The sequence below is a fragment of the Episyrphus balteatus genome, chromosome 2 (genome assembly GCF_945859705.1).
Source record: "Episyrphus balteatus chromosome 2, idEpiBalt1.1, whole genome shotgun sequence".
In the NCBI taxonomy this organism is placed as follows: Eukaryota; Metazoa; Arthropoda; class Insecta; order Diptera; family Syrphidae; genus Episyrphus; species Episyrphus balteatus.
Genome location: NC_079135.1, coordinates 55,231,783 through 55,253,805, shown reverse-complemented (window position 1 = coordinate 55,253,805; position 22,023 = coordinate 55,231,783). Strand labels below are relative to the sequence as shown.

Here is a 22,023-nt window from a genome sequence, read left to right as displayed (position 1 = left end):
GGCTTGTACACTCTGAGCCCCTTCTTCAATACACCACTGCTCTAAGAGGCTCTATCAATTCCTTGTAGTAACCTTGAAATTTTTAGCCTGGATCAAGTAGAATTTTTAACTTCAAAAACTCAATGCAGCTTACAGTCTTTAAATTGAAACCTACCCCAACCTACTATCCATGTTTGTGCCAAACTACCTCCTTTGGTCCTTTGTGCAATATATAACTACGATTTACCCAAATTCGATGCTTAGGTTCTCTCAATCTAATCTAGCTTTAATCTACAAAGCTCAAGTGTAATTTTCACACATGAGCAGGTGGTTAGAATCGAAAAATTGTATTCGTTTAAAAATTATAGAGGTAAATTTGACATGGCGCAACTGCTGATGATTCCGATGTCAGTTTTGCAAAGAATTTTTGGCCATATTAGCCTTATAAATTTAACAATGTAATACCGCCTTAATATTTTCCAAATGAAATATTTGAAACAATTGTACCGTATAAATAGTCCTTTTAGATTCAACTGTGGAGGTCTTTTAAACTGGAATACACGAGCGTGGAATGCATTACAAGCATTATTTTTCCTGCCATTTTGGCTGCAATTTTGACTTAAGTGGGTTCCAATCATATGGGAAAAAGCTTCGTACAAAAACACATTAAATGGCGCCCAATGTGAAAATTAAACATACATACATCAGTTTTATTCCAAACTCTTCATGTACATACTGAATCTGTGAATATTCGTCAAATAGTTTAGATTTCAAAATTCAAAAATAAAAACATAATCTTTTCTCATTTTTAACAGTAGCCTAAATAAAAGCCAGTTCTATGTTATTATGTTCATAAAAGAATATTGAGATTGAAGAAAAAAAAGCTTTAAATCTCAACAAAATTAAATTATTCAATTTTCGACTGTTTTCAAAGAAAGAGTCAGGATCAATGCATTCAAGTATATAACCTTATCCAAATAAACAAGCAAAAAAGTAAGTAAGCATTATAGGTTTGTTTTCAATTAAAAGCTTTATGAAAGATAAATTTAAACGAAATAATAGCACAGGTCTACAAGGTTTTTGGTGCCGAGACTATGATATACTATGATATATAGGTTTTCGGTATGCTGAATTCGAATCTGAAGTCAGAAATGTCCTATCAGCTCCCGTTTTTGAAATAGTACCGTTAGAAGATGTAAAAAACTACTTTTGAGGTTATGCTTTTATGTGAAGACATTTTTTTTTAATATAAATTATAACGGTTTCTTTAAGAACTATATTCCTTCTTTCAAGATCTTTTTAAATCTTTTCGATATCTTTTTTATTGTTCGAGATATCGTCAGTTTTTTTGGCTTAAAGATTTAAACAGGTCTTTAAAGAAGGAAAATAGTTCTTATAGAAACCGTTGTGATTTATATTTTTAAAAAAATTCTTCAAATTAAGGCATAACATCAAAAGTGGTAAAAAAACGTTTTTTTTTTTTCATTTTCTAACGGTAATATTCCCAAAACGAGAGCTGATAGGATATTTTTGACTTCAGATTCGAGTTCAGCACATCAAAAACTTATAGAAAAGTATATCATAGTCTCGCCACCAAAAAAAAATTAAATTTTGTAGACCAGTGTAGTTGATAACGAAAGGTTCTGTATAGTTCAATACAGTACTTAACAAATATATATTTATATCATCAAATAAAAGCAGTTCTTAGAAATTATGTCAAGTTAAATTTTTCTACAAAAAAAGCCTCCACTAAATAATAATAAAGCATATAGCTTTATTGTAAATTAGAGATTAATTCTCATAGAACTAATTGTCTTATTACTTTACAATATTATACAATTTGTTTAAAACATTTGAATTTAATTAAGATTATTAATGAGAGAATTGGCCAGAAACCAAAAGATACTTATAAAATAAAATTAAGGAAGAATTTTGTTTTATATTCCGAAGTAAATATTGTTTAGTATAGTTTACATTTCAAGTGCAATAAAATTCTTAACAAGAATGTTCACTTACAATTCAATAGCTAGTTACTCATTTTTCATTTAAAACGTAGGTACAACAAAATCAAACTTCTTCTTTTGTTTTGTTGAATAAAATAAAAAAATGAGAAGCTTTTCAGATGTAGAAAAAATTGGACAGTCATTAATTTTTAAAAACAAAACCAAATTCTCCAAAATTGAAACGATTAACAATAAAATTTTATTTAAAGAATTCTTTTTTTTTTTCAAAGTTAAGTTATAATCATTTTTGTTTTGCACGCGAAATGTTAACCGGGCTTTATTTCAATTATGGGAATGAAAGATTTGCACGAGATCAGGTTAAACCATTCTTGTGATAGAGTCTCCAGATATTTTATTCAGTTAACTTTAAAATTTGAGTCCAATATGATTGAATAAAATATTATCAAAATCGTACATTTTTGTCACTAGGAGTCAATGAAGAGCCGGGCAGAAGTGGCTTACAACTTTCAAAAATTGCTATGTGCGTATACAAAGTATAAAAGAATGGAGTCCAAACGGCTAATTTGAGATGCAGAGATACTCTCGGAGAGTTTGTCAATTTCTCGCAGTAGAAAGTAAGGTTTAAAAATTTGATTTGAGCTCTGAACCTCTGGAGTCTATCGCACTAACCATTTTCCATTACGTCTATTGTGCTACCATAAAAATAGGTTAAATATACTCTTTTCTGGTTCACTTCAACTTTAAAATAACATGTTTATTTGCTTCTTAGTAAAAATAAATATTTTTTTTTTATCACCCAATGCTTAGAGATCAATTCGTATTTCAAAGATCACTTACTAATAGAAAAACGCAACGTATGGCGTTAAGCATGGTCATATTTGATTCTACGTTGAAACATATTCAATTTTAGGGTGAAAACTGTTTGTTTTCAAAGTTGACAATGAAATTTTTTCCACTACAATTTCAATCAAAAGTTGGTTTGTAAAAAATTGTAATATTGTAAAAAATTCACTCGAAATTCGTTTTCGGATAAATTTAAGGGTGGAATAGAAATAATAGGTTCCTTATTTTGTATGTAGGAAAATATTTTTGCGCTCTAATATCAAAGCTTATCTCAAAATAGTTAAATGAAAGTGGTTTTCTTTGATTTATTGTTCTCAATGTACATATATGACATTTTATCTTTGGGAAACGTTATAACATCATTATGAATTCATCTAATTTCTAAGTTATCGCATCTGTATTAAAAAAAGAGATATGGTCGTAATGACCAGTTTTCAAATAAGGACCATTATTTGCTTCATGCAACGATTAAAAGTGCTTCAGGAGACATCGAATTTTTAAAATCAAGTTTTGCAAAATGTTTTAAAAAATTCGCATGCACAAGTTTAGAAAAAAAGTCTAACATATTATGTAGGTGCTACATTGAGGCACTTCATAGTATTAAGGACAACAAAAATTTGCACGAGTAACGTCCACGCTTTAGGGAAGAAGTGATCTCAGCTTTAAAAGAAGTGATCTCCGAAATCTTTGTTTAACTGGTGTTCATGTCCATGAACATCTGAGCTATGTAGCACTGTGGCCGTTTATGCAAAAGTGCGAACGTGCTTGCAGTATTGCATAACTTTTATACAACTATGTTTATCACCATAGTTCAAACTTTTTATACCTACAGTAGGTCTTGCGAGCGGTTCGCCCAATCTACTTTTGCAGAAACCATGGCTAACGGGGAAGGTATGTTATGATATAGAGGTAGGGTAGGGGCATTCCAATTGAAGATATAGGCGAGCTAATTTGTGTGCCCGTAAGGAGATTTATCTTTGAAGCGCTAGATCTCCGATATTCTGGCAGATAATTTAGATCCTTTTGATCGATTTATATTTATGATCATATCGCTAAATGTCACAATCGTGGGAACTTTCCGAACTCCATAGGAAAGTTGGCAGGGTCTATCTAAGTATTAAAACCAATTCAGTATTTATAGGACGTGCTTAAGCGATAAGTTAGTGACAGCACTTTAGACCTCAGGGATAGACAAATGGGAAAGAATCCTTCAGGATACAGTCAATAAACTCATCAAGTCATTGAGAAATCCATAAAAAGCTGTCATAAGAGCTAAGGAGGCAATACAAAATAAATTGCTCTTCATTTTGTCTAATATATGTATGTATGTTAAAATCTCCTGATGCCCAAATTGGAATGCTTGATGCATATAATTTTTGTTCAATGAATTTCTTGGTCTGAAATAAAAATTTTATATTATATGTATTAACAAAAAAATTAAAAGCTCTAAATTGCCGCCCTCCCAAAACGCTGCTCGGGGCCTATTTTCCCATTTCCTCCCTCGCTACGCCACTGCCATTGGCACCTACTAGCCTGAAAATGTATGGTTATTGTGAAACATCATTTAAATTTGTGATCTTCTATTCTTATTAAAATCAAGTAAGATTTTGATAATATCATAATAAATTAATTTTTTTTTTGGAACTCGCAAACTAAACCAACTACCTACCCTCTTATTTTTGTAGGTATATGCTTTGAAATTTTGATTAATAATTTAAAATATTTAAAGAAATAAGCGAAAAAAACATTTCGTTTTTTTTTCAAACTAAAATCCATGCACAAATACAGTTTTCATAAAGAAGTGAATAAATGAAATTTTTATAAATATTTTGTACCTTATAGCGCCAGCACCTTCCATCTGCTGTCGATCTAAGGGTGGATCGAAAATTTGTTCACGATCCTCTTTGGATAATTCCAAATCAGCAAATTGGTCTAATTCGGATGTCATTTTTGTGTTTTATACTTTATATTTCTTTATGTTTCAAAAAGTTTATAAATAATATATCAAATAACGTTTGACTTTCACACTTGTTTTTTTTTTTTAACTTTACAAATAATGAATAGAAAACAAGGTTCTTTTTGATAAAAAAAAAAATAGTAAACAACTTTGGAGTGACACACTTATTTCTATGACTTCTTTTTTTTACACAACAATTTTTTTTAGAGGGTTTTTAATAAATATTTTCCTTTTTGTTATAACTTTTATTTAGAAGGGAGCATTCAATTTGCTGTTCATGTTGTTTATTTTTTAATTCAATATTTTTTTACACGTTAATTTCGAAAAAGGAAAATCTAAAATGAAAAAAATAAAAGAAAAATATTTTGTTATTGATAATTTTTTTTTTTTTAATTTTTAAATTTTTGTAGAGATACAAAAAACGCGATTAATTTAAAATATAAAAAAAATAATTGTTGTTTTTTGTTTAAATTTATCCACAAGTGTATACAAAACAAAAATTTAAAAAATAAAGTCATAAAGTTACGTATACACAAGGGAGAGGACAAATTTCGAGACATAAAAGTGGGAGGAACAATAAAAATAAAGTCACGTTCTATTGTTATTTTTGTGCTTCTCTGTTGGGCGCCAGTTATGTATTAAAGAGAGGGAGAGTCGGCGCCATAATGAGATCTCCTCTTAAAATTTATTAATAAAGTAGGTCTTTTGTGCTTTTTCAATAAATTTGTATTAGTATGTACCTAGAGCGAATTTAAACAACAAAAAAAAATCAAAGAGAACGAATTGTTTATACAAAATAATACAAGTATCACTTAATAGTAACCCGGTGCGATGTGTCAAAAAAATGCAAATCCCATTTGATTAGATTTGATAACACTGACAGTAACAATGATATCTGTCAAAGTGTTGAGAGGTTTTAAACAGTGATGATGATGGCAAAAACTCAGCTGACAGTTGAAGTAGGGGCTGCTGAAAATTGTAGATATTATGGAACAGCCATTACAGCGGGTCTTTCATTGATCGATTTTCAGTGTTGTTTTTTTAATCCTTATTTCGAGTTCGACTTTGGTCTCTGTGACACCATCACTTATCTCAATTTTGTGACTGTTCATAGATTGACGGTCATGACTAAAAAAATTATTAGTATGTGGGAGACGACAACGACAACGAAGTGGGTATTATTCCTTTCTCTATTTTTTATTTTTGTATATGAGAATATGCCAAATTCCCCTACACTTTTATGTTACGGTGTAGGTATTTTATTTAAACACACTCTCACTTTTACTTGGCCCATCAACTTTCAATGAAGAAAACGCGGAGAAAAATTTGGGTTTTTGTTGGATATTTCATTTAAATAAAATAATTTTTTTTAACATTTTTCTAGTTTGGGAAGTTGGTTATTTTATTAATATTTTATTTTAATCCACATTTATTGGTATCTAAATATTCCGACTTGAGAAAAAACCTACTTTTATATTTTTTTTCCAATTTTAGTTTGATTTGTTTTTATGTTTTGTTTTTGATAATTTTTTTTTATACAATAACAAATCACGCAACCCGAAATAATAAATTTTTATATTTTTTGTAAAACAAAAAAAATAACACAAAATTACAAAAAAAAAAAACGGTTAGCCGGAGAACGGGGGAAATGTGAATTTTTTTGAGAAATGAGAAAAAAGAGGCACACGGAACTGCGTTTCGTACGCTGCTCTCTGTTAGGAACGTTTTTTGACACTAAACGAGAGCGCTCAAATACAAAACTCATTGGGCTACCAAACTAAACGAAAATATTGCTTGTATTTTTTTCTTTTCCATCTTCACACGAAGTATTTTTGACAATGTGTAAAATTTTTGGATCTCCGGGTGTGTATACGTATACCGTCACTATCCGAATTTGTGTTCAAGTATTTGTAACAAAAACAAAATGTGAATCGAAAAGTAAGACTTTAGAGCTCTCCATCTTCGACATATTAACCACCATACAAACATTGCCAAGAGTGCCCATGCCCAAGTGTAAAACTCAAGAGAAGAGTGAAGAGGCAACCCCAATAGAAAAATGTTAAAACAAGTACAAGAAGAAGAAGAACGGTGGTTTCTAAGCAAAGACAATTTTTGGCAATTTCCCCTCGCATGGTTTTGATAGTAGTTGAGCTCACTCACACAAGACCATTTTGTCGTAAGTAAAGTTCACTTGGAGTAATAGTGCTGAGTTGAAATTGTGTGTTGGAAATGAAAAAAAAAAAAAACGGCGAAGGAGCTGCTGCCATTTGTTTTACACACCATCATACACCCGAAATTTGTCGGTCTTAGAAGAAGGAAGAAAAGAAGACCAAAACTTCACACCGCAACCCGCAGAATACACCAACGATATACCATCATCATCAACATCGTTATCCTTATCCTTGTTGTATGTTGTGCAGGGTTGTTGGTGAAGGGAAACGGAGAGAACGGAAAAAGGAACCCTTGGCCTTAGCCTTGTTTAGAATCAAAGTACTTCTTGTAAATTTTGTTCCTTTTGTGCCTATTTGGTTTTTTTTTCTCTATTTTCTTCTTTCGTGTCTTTCTTTCTTCCTTTCGCCTCCTGTTTATTGCGATGGTGGTGGTCTCGTTTTCTAATACCTATTGGAATTTTTCGTTTTAGAAAACTCGTTGTGCGAAAAATGAAGAAGCAATACAGATTTGTTGAACTTCCTTGGCAGGATTATAAGATGAATATTATTTTTTTTTTTAATAAGATCAATTTTTTCATGACTATTTTTGCATCTCTAAATATGTTCTATATTCAATAATGAATACTTAATTTTCCTTGAAGTTCAGTGTTCTTCTTGAGCTAAACAAAATTCTTCTAATAAGTTAAAAACCACTAAAAACAACTCCTTTCGGATTTAATTAAAGTTTACTAACCAAATTTAATAGCTATGCTGTCAAGCAACTGAACAACAGGTTTATTGTATATTTAATTACATGGGTTGAGTTTACTATGAAGATAAAAATTCATTAAGGATAACTAACACTGTGTTAACCGAAATGCCCTATGAAATTGAGGCCTGGTTGTTATTTCAGTCATAGCGAAGTGCTTTATTTAGTCAACCTTACTGCTTTGGAAGATTGATTACATACAAGCAATGAAATAAAACTAGCCAGAACATACCATTTTTTTTTTTTAATAATTATTTATTTCCAAAAATATTTAAATCCTAAACCAAAAAAACAATCTGATTTTCATCATATTATGACACAACCTGCAGTTTTGCTTGCACTGTCTTGAAGGGAAAAAAGAGCTTGATCTTAATCATACACATATCAAAATGCTTTGTAACTTTTAATAACTGAATTATGCAGTAATTAGAATCCTGATATGTTAAGCAGGAATAGTATACATATTTTTTATATATTAATTAATTTAATTTTTAAAGTTTTATTTTATTTTGTTTTATTTTATTTTATTTTATTTTATTTTATTTTATTTTATTTTATTTTATTTTATTTTATTTTATTTTATTTTATTTTATTTTATTTTATTTTATTTTACTTTATTTTATTTTATTTTATTTTATTTTATTTTATTTTATTTTATTTTATTTTATTTTATTTTACTTTATTTTATTTTATTTTATTTTATTTTATTTTATTTTATTTTATTTATTGAAATAATTCTCAATTTTATGAATTGAAAATCCTCGAATTGAATGAAGATGAATTTAGTATACAATTAACTATACCTAGGTATTTGAAAGCCAGAAATATCTTGGTAAGGTACATAGGTTCTTGATTCATCCCGAAAACCATATTTCTCATAGGATCCAAGGAGAAGGATCCAATGATTTTGCTGATGGAGGATGGTATTTAAGATTAAAAACTACTCGTTCATCTCATGAAAGCGTACATCTGTGGCAAATTTTTGTTCAATTCTAGTTAAATATGGTCAAAATATATTTTTTCAATTACTTACAATCATAATATTGTGATTGTGAATTTAGGATATTTCGGAAGTAAGAGAAAAAGACTTTTTTAAATAAAATTTGTATATTAAATTCCATAAAAAAAACATTGCCCTACAAATTCATTTGTGTGTACCTACATCTATTTTTTTCCTGTTCGTTGGGGTTCCTTCCGAACCAAGAATTTTTGATATTATCATTCATTGCATATCAGTCTATGACTAAAATACGAAAATAGTATCGTCAATAGTCTTCATCTTTTATTTTCTTAGGCCGAACATTTAGTAAGAAAACTCTAAAGAGACTGATCCAAATCGAATTGAAAGTAGTTTTTCCGTTTTCTTTCCCCTGCACGTGGTTTTTGTTTACTGTTTACTATTATGGTTCGCACGCACGCCCACCCGCGCCCGCCCGTCTAGAGCGTATATATGTATATATTTTGTTATAGACGTGCGAGCGCAGTGTTTTGCTTGCGATCGTGCATGCGTGTATTTTAATGATTATGTTTATTTTTATAAAGGAATTTCTGATGTTAATTATATAGTATGTGGGGCCCTAGCCCTAAATGTTGGATTCCCTTTTGCAAAAGTCAACTTTGAATACAGCGTTGCCAAATCAGACGTTTTTTCATATTTCTAATAGATCATCAAGAGATGTATTTAATTGGAAAAAGAAAACAAGAGGGGGAAATGAAGCAGTGCCTTAGACTTAATGGAGGTTCTATATATATGTAAGCTGTATTTTTGTATGACCAATATATGTACATAGATTAAGATTACAAAATAAAACCTACAGGATCAATATTGAAACTGATTTGTAGGTATATATTTTTTAGTACTTAGTTGGGCAAAAAAGTGAAATTTTCTTTAAAACTGATGCAGCTGAGTAAAATTTTTTTAATGCATTTGGTAGCAGGGTTATTCAAGGTTCCGTAACAAAAGAAAAAATTGATAAAAATTAAGATTTGTAGTCACGGCACATAAAAAACCGTCACAGGGTGACTATTTTTTCGACTTTTATTCAAATGCCCAAAACTCACAAAATATATGGCTTCGATTTTTTTAATTATTTTTCTGATAACTGTCACCACCTACCCTATCTACCGTTTTCGTTTCGACGTTAACTTTTGGGACACCCTGTATATGTACTCATCTCTTTTTCGCTAATATTAGTTTATTTTCCAACACTCCAACTTATGCTCCCTCCATCTTTAATATTTACCCTTACTGACTTACAAAAGACATCCGTTTATCAAACTAAAAAAACTTAATTTTGGCATTTGGCTCAATGAAAATGATACCAATTGAGAGCCTAGTGTATTTATAAATCACGGCTATTGATTGAATGAAGTACTTTTCAATTAAATTGCCTGAAAAAAAAGCCAGAAAAAGTTGTTTTTTTGTTTTTATAAGTATCTGGCAATGTTGGCAATGCATTGTGAGATGGCATACGGAAGGTACATGTAGAGAATGAAAATGCTACTCATCTAATATTATATAATGGGGGGCCATTCAGGAGCGGAACTGATCGTGCGGAAATGGGAAATATTTTTAGAAATTATAAATAACAATTGGGGGAAGACAAAGAGAGCCATACAATTATGTTAGAAAATATCAGCAAGGAATGTTTCCCTATATTGAGGGCATTGCACTTACATACAACTATAAATCACCGAATATATGTATGTTTATATTTAAAACGAATTTTTCCAATGAAAACCAATGTATGTATTATTTTTAATTTGGTTGCTTACTGGAAATATTTTTTTTAACAAAAACAAAATTAAACAATATATATTCAAACGATTTCCTAAATTAAATAAGTGGTAGGTATAGAATGCCAAAGGATTCGAAGTAACAGCTGTTTAATAGTTAAATTCAAATATATAAATAATAATTTAAGGTTTTAAAGAAACTAACAGTGATTTATTATAGTTGTAATTAAAAAACGTTGAGGTTTATTACAACATTTCTCAAAGAATTTTATCTTTTGAATTTAAATTCGATCTCAGAACTGGAAAAGTCCTTTTTCTTTTTCATAATTTGCTTTTAAATTCTTTAAATTTATTGCTGATTTAATAAATATGTGGCAGGATAAGAGATCAGGAAATAGAAATCTTGAGAAAAATATAAAGTAGGCATGGGAATAAATGCAAAGCTCCCGAAAATATGACAGAAAAACGTAATTTTTATAAAATTATTCTTCGAATATCTAGAAAACTAAAGGTTATCTCAAAAAAATCAGTAATACAAACATTTTAAGAATAAAATTACAAACTAAATCAAACAAAGCTATCACTGTTTGTTTAATAAATCGAACATTCATATTTTATCTAAAAGTATCTGCTTTCATATGCATTTTACTTCTTAGATAAATGCAGTAGCTCTAGCACTCCAATAAATTAAAAAAGAGTTCAATTAACTATTTAGTTAAATTTTAAATTGCTTAGCTTAGAATTCATTTGAAGGTTGAATTGCTATTTGTTTGGATTATCAACTACACCATGTAAGCTCACAGTTCTAGATATTTATGTCTTATATAATTAACAACACACCTCGTATACCTAGGTTCTTTTTAAACCAAAAGCATATTCTTTTAGTGTCCTAAGAATTTAGTTGATAAATACAGTTTGGTAAGTAATTTTAGACTCAAAAGTTTGAAAAAATCATTTTGGTTCAACTGAGTAATAAACATAAATAAATTAAGACATGACAAAGTTTGTTGTGCGTCTATAATGTAGGTACTATATTATGAGATTAATTTTTTAACATTAATTTGATTTTGAACTAATAAATTTTTGCAAATATTTGGATCATTAAAAATTTTAGAACATTGTCGTGGACATTTAGTTTAGTTAAAACGAAAATTATAATAATTTTAACTATCAATATTTTTTTAGAATAAGAAACTTTCGGTGATTATTCTTTTCTTTATATTTTCTTTGGTTTGGCTTTTGTTGTTTAACTTATTTCGTGTTTATTTGGTATTGAAATTTCATAAGAAGGCAACTGCACTACTTACATTGTATGTAGTTAGTGCAAACTATAAACAACGTTTTGCCTTTCTATGGCATATTCAATATAAAATGATGCCACACAACCTCAAATAATAAAAAAAAACTATAAAAAAATTAAATTTCTTTTGAAAAAATCTAAAATAAAAAATCTTTGGTTCAGACCTTCATAATTCTAAAATTCATTGTTACTCCAAAATAAAAAATAATAAAAAAAGTACAACCACTTATGTAGGTACCTATGGTTTCTATTTTGCATCTGAACACGCACTTTATTTGGGTCTTATGTTGACTATTGTCAAAACATACTCGTAAGTAAATAAAACAAAATCTCAAGTAATGATTGGTGTTGTTTCCAATCGACAAATTTCCCTATCATTTATGATATTCCTTGCAATGCACATTGCACATGCCTTTGTTTTTTTTTTTTTACCCGAGCTACGACTCCACCTTCAAATAAAAAGTGACCATAGGATTAAAAATCTAGTCAAAAGCCTATCATCGAGGCTTTTTGATAATCAAAAAAGAGGGATTGCATATGCAGCCACTATTGTCATGGACATGACCCTTGTTTCTTTTCAAAAAGAGGATATACGAAATGCAACATGATAGGAAACATAACGCCACCATATAAACCCGTGTAGGTATATAGAATTCCTGCAATCAATCTGGCTGTAAGCAACAATACCCAATAGGATAAGTCTGTGCTCGCCATGTCCATGTCCTTACCAAGTCCATAACAAATCCCATCATCATCCCTTCATCTATTCCGTATGCTTCGCATTTATGCAAATTCAACATTTCCCCCATCAAGTGCAATTTGTTTCTTTGGTGCTGCTGATGTTGCACTTGTAGGTATCTATGCAAGAGTCCATTCAAATGCACAAGCACACGAAGCTGATGAGGATGACGATGAATCTAAAAGTACAAGGCAAGACCAAAAACGGGTGGTGGTGCGGCGCGGCACAAGACGCATGCGTGCCAAGTGCAAGGCAAATGCATCAGCATTCATCCAAGTTAGTGTGATTCCTTGCAAAAAATCCTTTTATGCCTTGTTGCCCCTTCTCATTGAGGTGATGATAGGACCAGGACGCCCTCCGTTGCATTAATCGTAAAATGAGAACTTGTAACTGTATGTGGTGCGCATACCTTAAAACTGATGCAACGCAACGCAATGTGTTGTACGCTTGCCTTCCTTATCGACACGATACACCACTTCAGGCTATAGACACAGAATGCAATGGTGACATCAACTACAGTGCTGCTCCTTCCCTTGCCCTTTCTCCCTTGAGTTTAAAAACTAAATTTTTGCTGGCGATTCATTGGGCCTCGTGCCATGAGCCACCTTGTTGTGTGTAGAGCATCCTTTGTGTTATGATGTCCTACACTTCAGTGTGATACTGAAAATTGCATTTTTATGAATGGGTGAGAGTAAATTGTTGAACTTGTTTGATTACGTAGATGAGGCCTACTACAATGAATTAACTTTTATTGTAAGCAGTATGAAGATTAAGGTGATTTTTTTGTTGTTTTCTTTGGTTTCTCATTTTAAAAGGCGTAAGCGTAAGAGCGCAAAAAAGCATTGTCCGGGTTCTTTTCAATGAAAATGTATTTGATGGCGATTTCATTGTTGTAACGCAAGATAGTAACAGCAGAGACATGCTTTATTCTATATTTCTGAAATTAGGTTTTTGATAGAAAGGTTGTTCCAAAAAATAAAAAAATGTTAATTGGAACCTTAAAAAAGATTGTTTTGCAACTGTTCTTTTGTAGTGTTTTCACCAAACAAATACAAAATAAAACGTCATAGCCGCAAAGATTTTTTCCACAAAAATCTACTTTCTTTTGTCTATAACTTTGGAGATAAACCTACAGATGAATAAGCAATTTAAGAATGGCGAATTTAACCTGTGGTCTCAGCGCGGCCTTGCCCCTAAAATCGGAACTGATAACGATTTTTAATAGTATTGTTTCTTCCTGTTTTCAATAACAATCTTTTCGACTAAAAAAAGTTCGGGACAATTTCAGAAGAGTGAAAAATGTGTCAAAATATGTATATTAATATTTGGAGGTAACTCCGGAGAAACAGCAAATAACTCCCCCAAATTCCTTCTGAAGGAATGCTGTATGCGGGGATTTTAAACACACTTCAAGCCTGGAGTTTGTTTTTAATCGAACTACATCTTCATAAATATTGAAATTGAAAGGAGAATTCTACATTAACGACCTGGGTTGAAGTGAAAGAATAAGTGGTGGTCAAAGGCGTTGCTCCATTTGCCGGCACTCAAATGAAAAGATTAATTTGGTTAATGTAAACGCAAGTGTGGTAAGCTAGTAAAAGGGGAACCTTCTTGATTGCTGCTTTACCAACACCTTTTTATAAGTTCAATGGTTCAACAATGGTTTCAAAACTATGTATCTCATTCAAAGTTTAGAAGTGTCTCAAAATTTTTCATTTTTATGATTCCTTCAAACAAATATAAATTATTATCTTTTAGTTTGAGAAAAAATAGTCCTCGCAGCTAGGCTCCAGTATCCATTACAGTTGGGCCCAAGTGCCCAACAAACAATATCCCTTCTATAAAGCTTTACAGGAGCTACATTACCACCTATAAAGCTTTATAGAAGCAAATTTGTGTTGTTCGCTTGTGACTTGTGACACATTTATCTCTCCTCCACTTCATCCATCGATGGGCTATGTGTAGTTGGCACCCCAAATGCTAATTTTCTTTTCAAACCTGCCTGGTTCGATTGCAAAGGGTTAGTTCAGAATAGCCCAACTTTTTTTTCTTCAGCCCATCCTTAGTTCTAGTTCTAGACTTATAACGAATTTAATTACTTTTCCCCCTAAAAACCACAAAAAATAATTTTTTTTTGTTAAGTGTAAAAATCGTTGATTTAACACTGTGGTTCTTTTGCCCAAGGTTAACACAGCCTAAACCACCATTTATTTTCGTCATCCCAACTTTACTTGGTTATAAAGGCCAACTAGTTTCATTTATTTTTTAGAAGAAAAAAATATTACGCATACACCACAGTGACCTTTTTAATTTATAATTTGGAATAAGTAAATCCCTTGGTGTATGCATTGCTGCGACTCAAATGTTATTTTTTTGATTAAGAATTCTTACTTGATTGAATATAGTCCATATAAAATAAATTATAAGAAGCTTAAGTTGATTTGTTTTATTTCATTTTAAAATTGAAAAAATACAAATATTTTTTCAAGTGTAAATATCAAAAATTTTTTTGGTTTGCCATATGAGGACCTAGAAAAGCTACATGATAAGCATTATTATATCCAAACTTTTTTCAAGAGGTACAACACATATAAAATGGTGTATGATGTGATTTCTTTTTCATCTCACAAATAGTACTTTTTAAACCTTTCTCAACTAATTAATTCCAACAAATTCCATCATTTTTTTCGTTAGCCTACCCTTTGTTCAAAAATTATGAGAAAAAACTTCTTTCAAATTACCAACTTCTTAATACGTAATCAAAAAAAATTTTTTTTTTCAGTGTAAAAAATTTCCTTTTTACACTTTTTCTCAATTAACCATGGTGACTCCAACAAATTACGTCACTATTTTTCCTTAGCCCACCCATAGTTCAAAACCATGTGGATTTCTTTTTTCCAAATTACAAATTAAAAAGTTCACTGTGGTGTATGCGTACTATTTTTTCTCTAATATAATTATAATAGGTAGGTACTTCACTTACATATGAACTTTTTTTTAGTGTTTTTCAAAGTTCGTGTTCCTCATTACTTCAAAACTACTGCGCCGATCTTTTTGAAGTTTTGAACACTGTTCCCAAGTAACAATTTCAAACCTCGGTTACAAAATAACCAAAGTTATAAAATAACTGCAAATAACCGCGGTCATAAAGCGGCTATAAACGGGTTGTTAAAAGTCTGTGGGTAATTTTAGGTTAGAAAAAAAACCCAGTATTTTCGAAGGTTTGTTTTGGGTTAAAATTATACGTAAAATAAACTTTTAAGTCATAAATTAGTTTCAAAAATTCCATTTTTAAACTAAGGAAATATTTTGGCTATTTATTTACTTTTATAAAACCCAGGTTACATTCTTGTTATTTTTTCAACCCAATTTTTTTGGTTAAATTATAACCTCAGTTTGAAGTTGGTTTTAAAATAACCAAATTTCTTCAAAAGTTTCAGAAAAGTATTTTAATAACTCGTTTTTGACACAAAGTCATAAATAAGTTTTTAAACAACTTCTAGATTTGTTTTTTAAGGGTTAAAAAATAACCAAATTTTGACTCCAAGTTTGAAGTAAGTATTTTAATAACTTTTTTTTCGCACAAAAAGTTGTTTTTAGGTTAGAATTTAACCAAATCTGATCTCAAAGTTTTAAATAAGTATTTTAATAACTCTTTTTTTACCCAAAAAGTTATTTATTGGTTATAAATTAACCAAATTTTATCTATAGTTTGAAACGAGTTTTTAAATTACTCACTTTAAGATGGAAGTTGTTTATTGGTTTAAGATTAACCCATTATAAATCCTAAGTTTAAAGTAAGTTTCTAATTAACTTGTTTATTTGTCTTTTATGGGCTAAAAAATAACCAGATTTTCATTACAAGTTTCAAGTAAGTATTTAAATAACTCCTTTTTTACACAAAAAGCTATTTATAGACTAGAAATTAACCAAATTTGACCTTAAGTTTGAAACGAGATTTTAAATTACTGACTTTTTACCATTAAAGTTGTTTAGTGGTTTAAAATTAACCCATTATAAATCCTAAGTTTAAAGTAAGTTTCTAATTAACTTCTTTATTTGTCTTTTATGGGCTAAAAAATAACCAGATTTTCATTACAAGTTTCAAGTAAGTATTTAAATAACTCCTTTTTTACACAAAAAGCTAATTATAGACTAGAAATTAACCAAATTTGACCTTAAGTTTGAAACGAGATTTTAAATTACTGACTTTTTACCATTAAAGTTGTTTAGTGGTTTAAAATTAACCCATTATAAATCCTAAGTTTAAAGTAAGTTTTTAAATAACTACTATAAGTACGTATAAGTTTTTAATCAACTCGTTATTTACCTTTTAACAACCCTGGTTATTTGTCAACTAAGTTCCAACCCAATTTCAACTAACCAACAACTCTCCACACATACACATTCACCATACTCGAGCGTCGCGCGTCGCCCATCATATTTTTGACTCTCATTTTTCTCAGATCTCTCAGTATTCTTTTGTGGCTGGTTGTGACAAGTTATTGTGCGCGAAAGTTATTGTGAAAAAATATAAGTTAAATTTTAAAAAATATCTATCTGTGAAAAATTATTAAGAGGTAAGTTATTTGTTTATAATTTATTTTAAATATTAAATATTGTTGTTTATGTTGAATCGGACTTCCTTTTATATGCAAATAAAAATCTTTATTTCATACTATTTTATTTTTTATTTTATTTGCATATAAAAGGAAGTGACCAAAAGAGCCCGATTCAAGATAAACATTAATAGTTCAAATAATTGGTCAAATAATCATTAATTTAATTAAATATTGTTATATGTTTATAATTTATTTTAAATATTGTTTGAAAAATAACTTCTGAGTTTGAAAAATATCTTCTGAGTTTAAAAAATAACTTCTGAGTTTGAAAAATATCTTCTGAGTTTGAAAAATAACTTCTGAGTTTGAAAAATATCTTCTGAGTTTGAAAAATATCTTCTGAGTTTGGAAAATTCTGAGTTTGAAAAATATCTTTTGATTTTGGAAAATAACTTCTGAGTTTGAAAAATATCTTCTGAGTTTGGAAAATAACTTCTGAGTTTGAAAAATATCTTCTGAGTTTGGAAAATAACTTCTGAGTTTGAAAAATATCTTTTGAGTTTGGAAAATAACTTTTGAGTTTGAAAAATATCTTCTGAGTTTGGAAAATAACTTCTGAGTTTGAAAAATAAATAAAATAACTATTTTCAAAGTCGTTTTTAAACTCCAGCTTATCTTAGACTGGGGTTTATCCAATGTTATTTGAATAGGATAAACCCCAGTCCCTCTTAGTAACAGCTGAGATAGCATATTAGTTCTTTCACTAACCGTATTACTTTTTTTTTGCAGTTATAGTAAACTCTTATTTTAAATTGTTTATAGGCCCCAGCACCAGTACCCAATTCAAGGAACTATAGTCCAAAATAGACGAAATTTTGGAAAGACAGCGTTCCACTGAGGTGAAGGTGCAGGCCATGCAAGGAATGCTGGAGGCATTCATGGCGAAGTCCGAAGTTTCGGTCAATTTGTTGGCGTCCAAAATTGAAAATGACAATGCAGAGGAAGTGGATGAGGAACTGCAACTTGATGAAATTTTCCCACTTACCTCTGTCCAACAAAATGAGGAAATGGAGGAAAAACTCCATCAAAATGGATTGTTAAAAAAAAAATTGGTAAGTACCAAAATATATGAAATATTTGAATTTATAATTATCAATAGATTCTATATTGATTTCATTTTCATTTGTTACTTCTCTAAAAATATTAAGTTTATGTTAATAGGTTATTTTTATCCTGAAATCTTTGAATGCAATATAACACAGACCAATAAAATTGATTTTTTTTAAATTTTCTTAAACAAAGCCACTTTTGATGTGCTGAACTAGAATTCGAAATCAGAATCTTCCTGCCAGCCCTCGTTTTTGAGATAAATTAAAATAAAAATAATAACCTGGAATATCTCATAAACGAGAGCTGGGACTGTGCCTACATCAGCTACATTTATTTCAACAAATGATTTTAACAAATAATAAATAATTATGTCACACTTGTCGTCTCCTTTCTTCAGAGAAGTATTCAGCTTTAATTCAGAAAATTTAAAAGTTTAGGAGTCTGTGTCATATTGCACTCAAAGATGCGAAACTTAACACACTTTAAAGCACATTATTTTTAAAACATATTTTTGTTTTCTTTCAGGTCCGTAAGTTGAGCTCATATGGGGGGGTCAACGGAATGAAAACGATCCGCACTATTTGCAAGTGCATTTTTACAGATCCACTACTGGCAGAACATTCTTGGCTGGGGACTAATGCCAAAAAAAGTTTCAGCCAATACAAGTTCCTATATAAAACTATATTGGAAGCGGTCCGATCAAGGTACCCCACCTATAGTGAAGCCGAGGGTGCTTCATTTTTTAAAGGGTTTTTGAAGCAAGCCCCATTTCGAATGGGAAAACCGTCCACGTAAGTTAAAAAATAAAATTATAATCAACATTTAAGTTAACATTTTTCTCTTTACAGAAATACCAGTTCCAACACCAGCTCCTGCCTCTGACGGGCAATCCACAACATAATTAAGTTAAGCTATTTTTTATTTTTAGCTTTAGTTTTACTTTTACTTTAAGTTTTAGTTTTAGTTTTACTTCATTAAATAATGTTTCACTAAACTTAAATTTCAGCGTTCTTATTTCAAATATTAAATTTTCAGCTGGAAAGAATCTTGTGGTTTTCAGCATGTTGGTAAGCAAACATTTTATAGGTTTTTTAAAATCTGTAAATAAGCGGTTATAAAAAAGCCGTGAAATAACATTTTACAGATTTTATAAAAAACTATAAATAAACGGTTATAAAAAAACCGTCAAGTAACGTTTATTACAGGTTTTATAAGAACCTGTACGAAGTTATTTACAGGTTTTATAAAAACTGTAGGTAAACGGTTATAAAAAAACCTTCAAATAACGTTTATTATAGGTTTTATAAAAACCTGTACAACGTTTATTACGGGTTTTAAAAAAAACTGGAGGAAAACGGTTATAAAAAAACCGTCAAATAACGTTTATTATAGGTTTTATAAAAACCTGTACAACGTTTATTACGGGTTTTAAAAAAACTGGAGGAAAACGGTTATAAAAAAACCGTGAAATAACGTTTATTACAGGTTTTATAAAAACCTATAGGTAAGAGGTTATAAAAAAAACCGTAAAATAACGTTTAAAACTGGTTTTATAAGAACTTGTTATATTACAGGTTTCAAAAAAACCTGTAATAACGTAAATTACAGGTTTTATAATAACCGTAGTAAAACGGTTATAAAAAAAACCGTCAAATAACTCAGTACAGGTTTTTTTTAAACTGTATATTAACGGTTTGTAAACGGTTATAAAATAGCCGTAAATGGTTTATTTCAAGTTTTTCTTTAACCAAAAATAAACAGTTATTTAATAACCGTAAAAATTAGGTTTTTAAAAACCCAGTATTCGTAGAAAAAAGTGGGTTTTTTAAAAACCCGATTTAGACAAAGTTAAAAAATAACTGACCATTTTCGGTTGTGGAGACGTTTCTGGAACGTTTTTAAGACGTTTTTTTAACGAGTTTAGTAACTTATCCGTTAAATAACCAGAGTAAATATCCGGTTTATTTTCCGCTTTTTAACCACAAAATGTTATTTGGGTTTCGGCACATAGTTAACGAGAGCTGGAGAGCTTTTTTCAATTTGTTTCAAATTATTTTTGTATGACAATAACAAAAAAAAAAGCCTAAATAACGTTTTTCCTTTTAAAAACGTGAAACTTTATAAATTAAAATTTCATAAAACCCACCGTTACTTGGTGAATGCTTTTATTTAAAGAATGAACAAATTGATGTTACGAATTCAACAACAACAACTTATGGGGATACCGCAATTCTACTTTTTTCCAAGACACGTCCGAATACTTAATTACTGGCACTGCCGTATTTTTTTTGAATATTTCTTCGTAAAAATCTATCCTAATATTCTTCCAATGTCATAGACTTTTGGTTCTAATAGATATAATTCAATTGTGTTGTCGCTGGTTGGGGCAAAGAAACCCCTTCCTTTGGACTACTCTTTTTTTCAATCAAATAAAAAAAAAACACAAGTTGTGACTTTACTAACTCTTGTACGTTAATAAGAGGTTAAGAAAAAAAAAATAATATTTTAGTCAGTTTGACAGTTAAAAAAAAACCTAAAAAAACTGGAGGAAAGTAATCACATTACGTTAATTAAAAAGTTATAGGTCAAATTTATTCAAATCCGTGAAACCAAAACCGATTATTTCATTTATAAAGCCTTTATTACAATATGTAACACGGTGCTCACATAACCTTCCCTCCGCCGATTTATTTTGACATTTCTATGTTGATTTCTCATTTGCATTTGACTGTGAGAAAGAGATAACCAAATGAGGCAGAAAATTTTAATTTCATTTAAAATCTTCGGACTCACATAGCTGTCAAAATGAAGCGGCGCGCGTAGTGAAGCTAATGTGAACTCGTCTAGGACATATTATTCAAATCGTGTTTGACAAAATTAGCTTGTTTATAAATACCTTTTTATACCTATGTAGGTACTTAATTTTCGGCTAGAAAATTTTATTTTCCTCTTGGTGGGTCAGCCAAAACAAACAACGGTTTCAAGAAAACATTGGAGTTGGAACTAAAAACAACCGTTTTACTCTTATTTTACAACTATGTCCAGGTATGTCGTTTGTGCGCAGCAGTAGCTAAAAACTATTAATTTTGTATTTTAATTTTCAATATAGTATAAATGCACTAGATAACAATTTTCAACTTTTAAAAATTTTTCAGAGTCTTATCAAATTTTATGGATACTACCCAAATATCATTGGCTTCTTCTGTATTGTTGTAGCTCTTGTTTTTGAAATACATATTTTTATTTTTTATTGGGTAGGTACATGTTGATTCTAATTTTAAAGTCTCTTTTAAGGGTCTTTTTTTCAGAAAAAATTATATAAATTATAAAAAAATTCAATATAGGTAGTTGGTCTCAGAAAGCCTTAAAATTACATTTGTTTCTTTTTAGGAGTCGGAGTCTATTTTTGGAATTTCGGATGAATACCTAAGTAAATATATGAATTTTTATGCATTTTTGTGTATGAATAATTTAAACACAGAGTTGCTGTAGAATTCGTAATGTTTTTGGAATCAGTAAAATCAATTGAATAAGACATGGAGGAACATTTTTTTGTGTTGGGCAGTGTAAGTATTTATGTACCTACATATTTCCTAAAAAAAAACAAAACAATTAAAACTAAAATAAAACTTACTAGGTATAATTTAACGATTAAACCGGGTTGGGGTCAAAATTCTGCCGGGGTCAAAATTCTTTTGTCAAAATTCTGCTTTCAAAATTCTGCTTTACAAAATTCTGCTTTCAAAATTCTGCTTTTCAAAATTCTGTTTTTCAAAATTCTGTTTTTCAAAATTCTGCTTTTCATAATTCTGCTTTTCAAAATTCTGCAAAAAATTAAAAAAGGGTTTGGAAAATGTTAAAAAGCGCGCGCTTTTTAACATTTTCCAAACCTTTTTTTAATTTTTTGCAGAATT

At 29.9% G+C, this 22,023-nt stretch overlaps 2 protein-coding genes across 7 annotated transcripts in view; one reads left to right on the top strand and one right to left on the bottom strand.

Annotated features, from left to right (window-relative positions):
* Positions 1-22,023, bottom strand: part of LOC129909119 (insulin-like growth factor 2 mRNA-binding protein 1) — a 79,766-nt gene that overhangs the window by 48,296 nt on the left and 9,447 nt on the right. For 2 of the 6 annotated variants that reach the window (XM_055986084.1, XM_055986089.1), the window contains exon 2: positions 4,622-5,078. The exons of 3 other annotated variants lie outside the window; for them this stretch is intronic. In XM_055986084.1, the coding sequence (XP_055842059.1) occupies positions 4,622-4,734 (113 nt within the window). In that variant the 5' untranslated portion in view covers positions 4,735-5,078. Of the gene's footprint in view, positions 1-4,621; positions 5,079-6,212; positions 6,484-22,023 lie in introns of those variants that run through there. One more of the 6 variants, XM_055986085.1, reaches the window with a different exon arrangement.
* Positions 17,398-20,083, top strand: LOC129909127 (uncharacterized). Its single transcript, XM_055986100.1, has 3 exons — positions 17,398-18,111; positions 18,635-18,900; positions 18,958-20,083. Exons 1-3 carry the CDS (start codon positions 17,914-17,916, stop codon positions 18,989-18,991), a joined length of 498 nt encoding a protein of 165 aa, XP_055842075.1. The 5' UTR covers positions 17,398-17,913; the 3' UTR covers positions 18,992-20,083.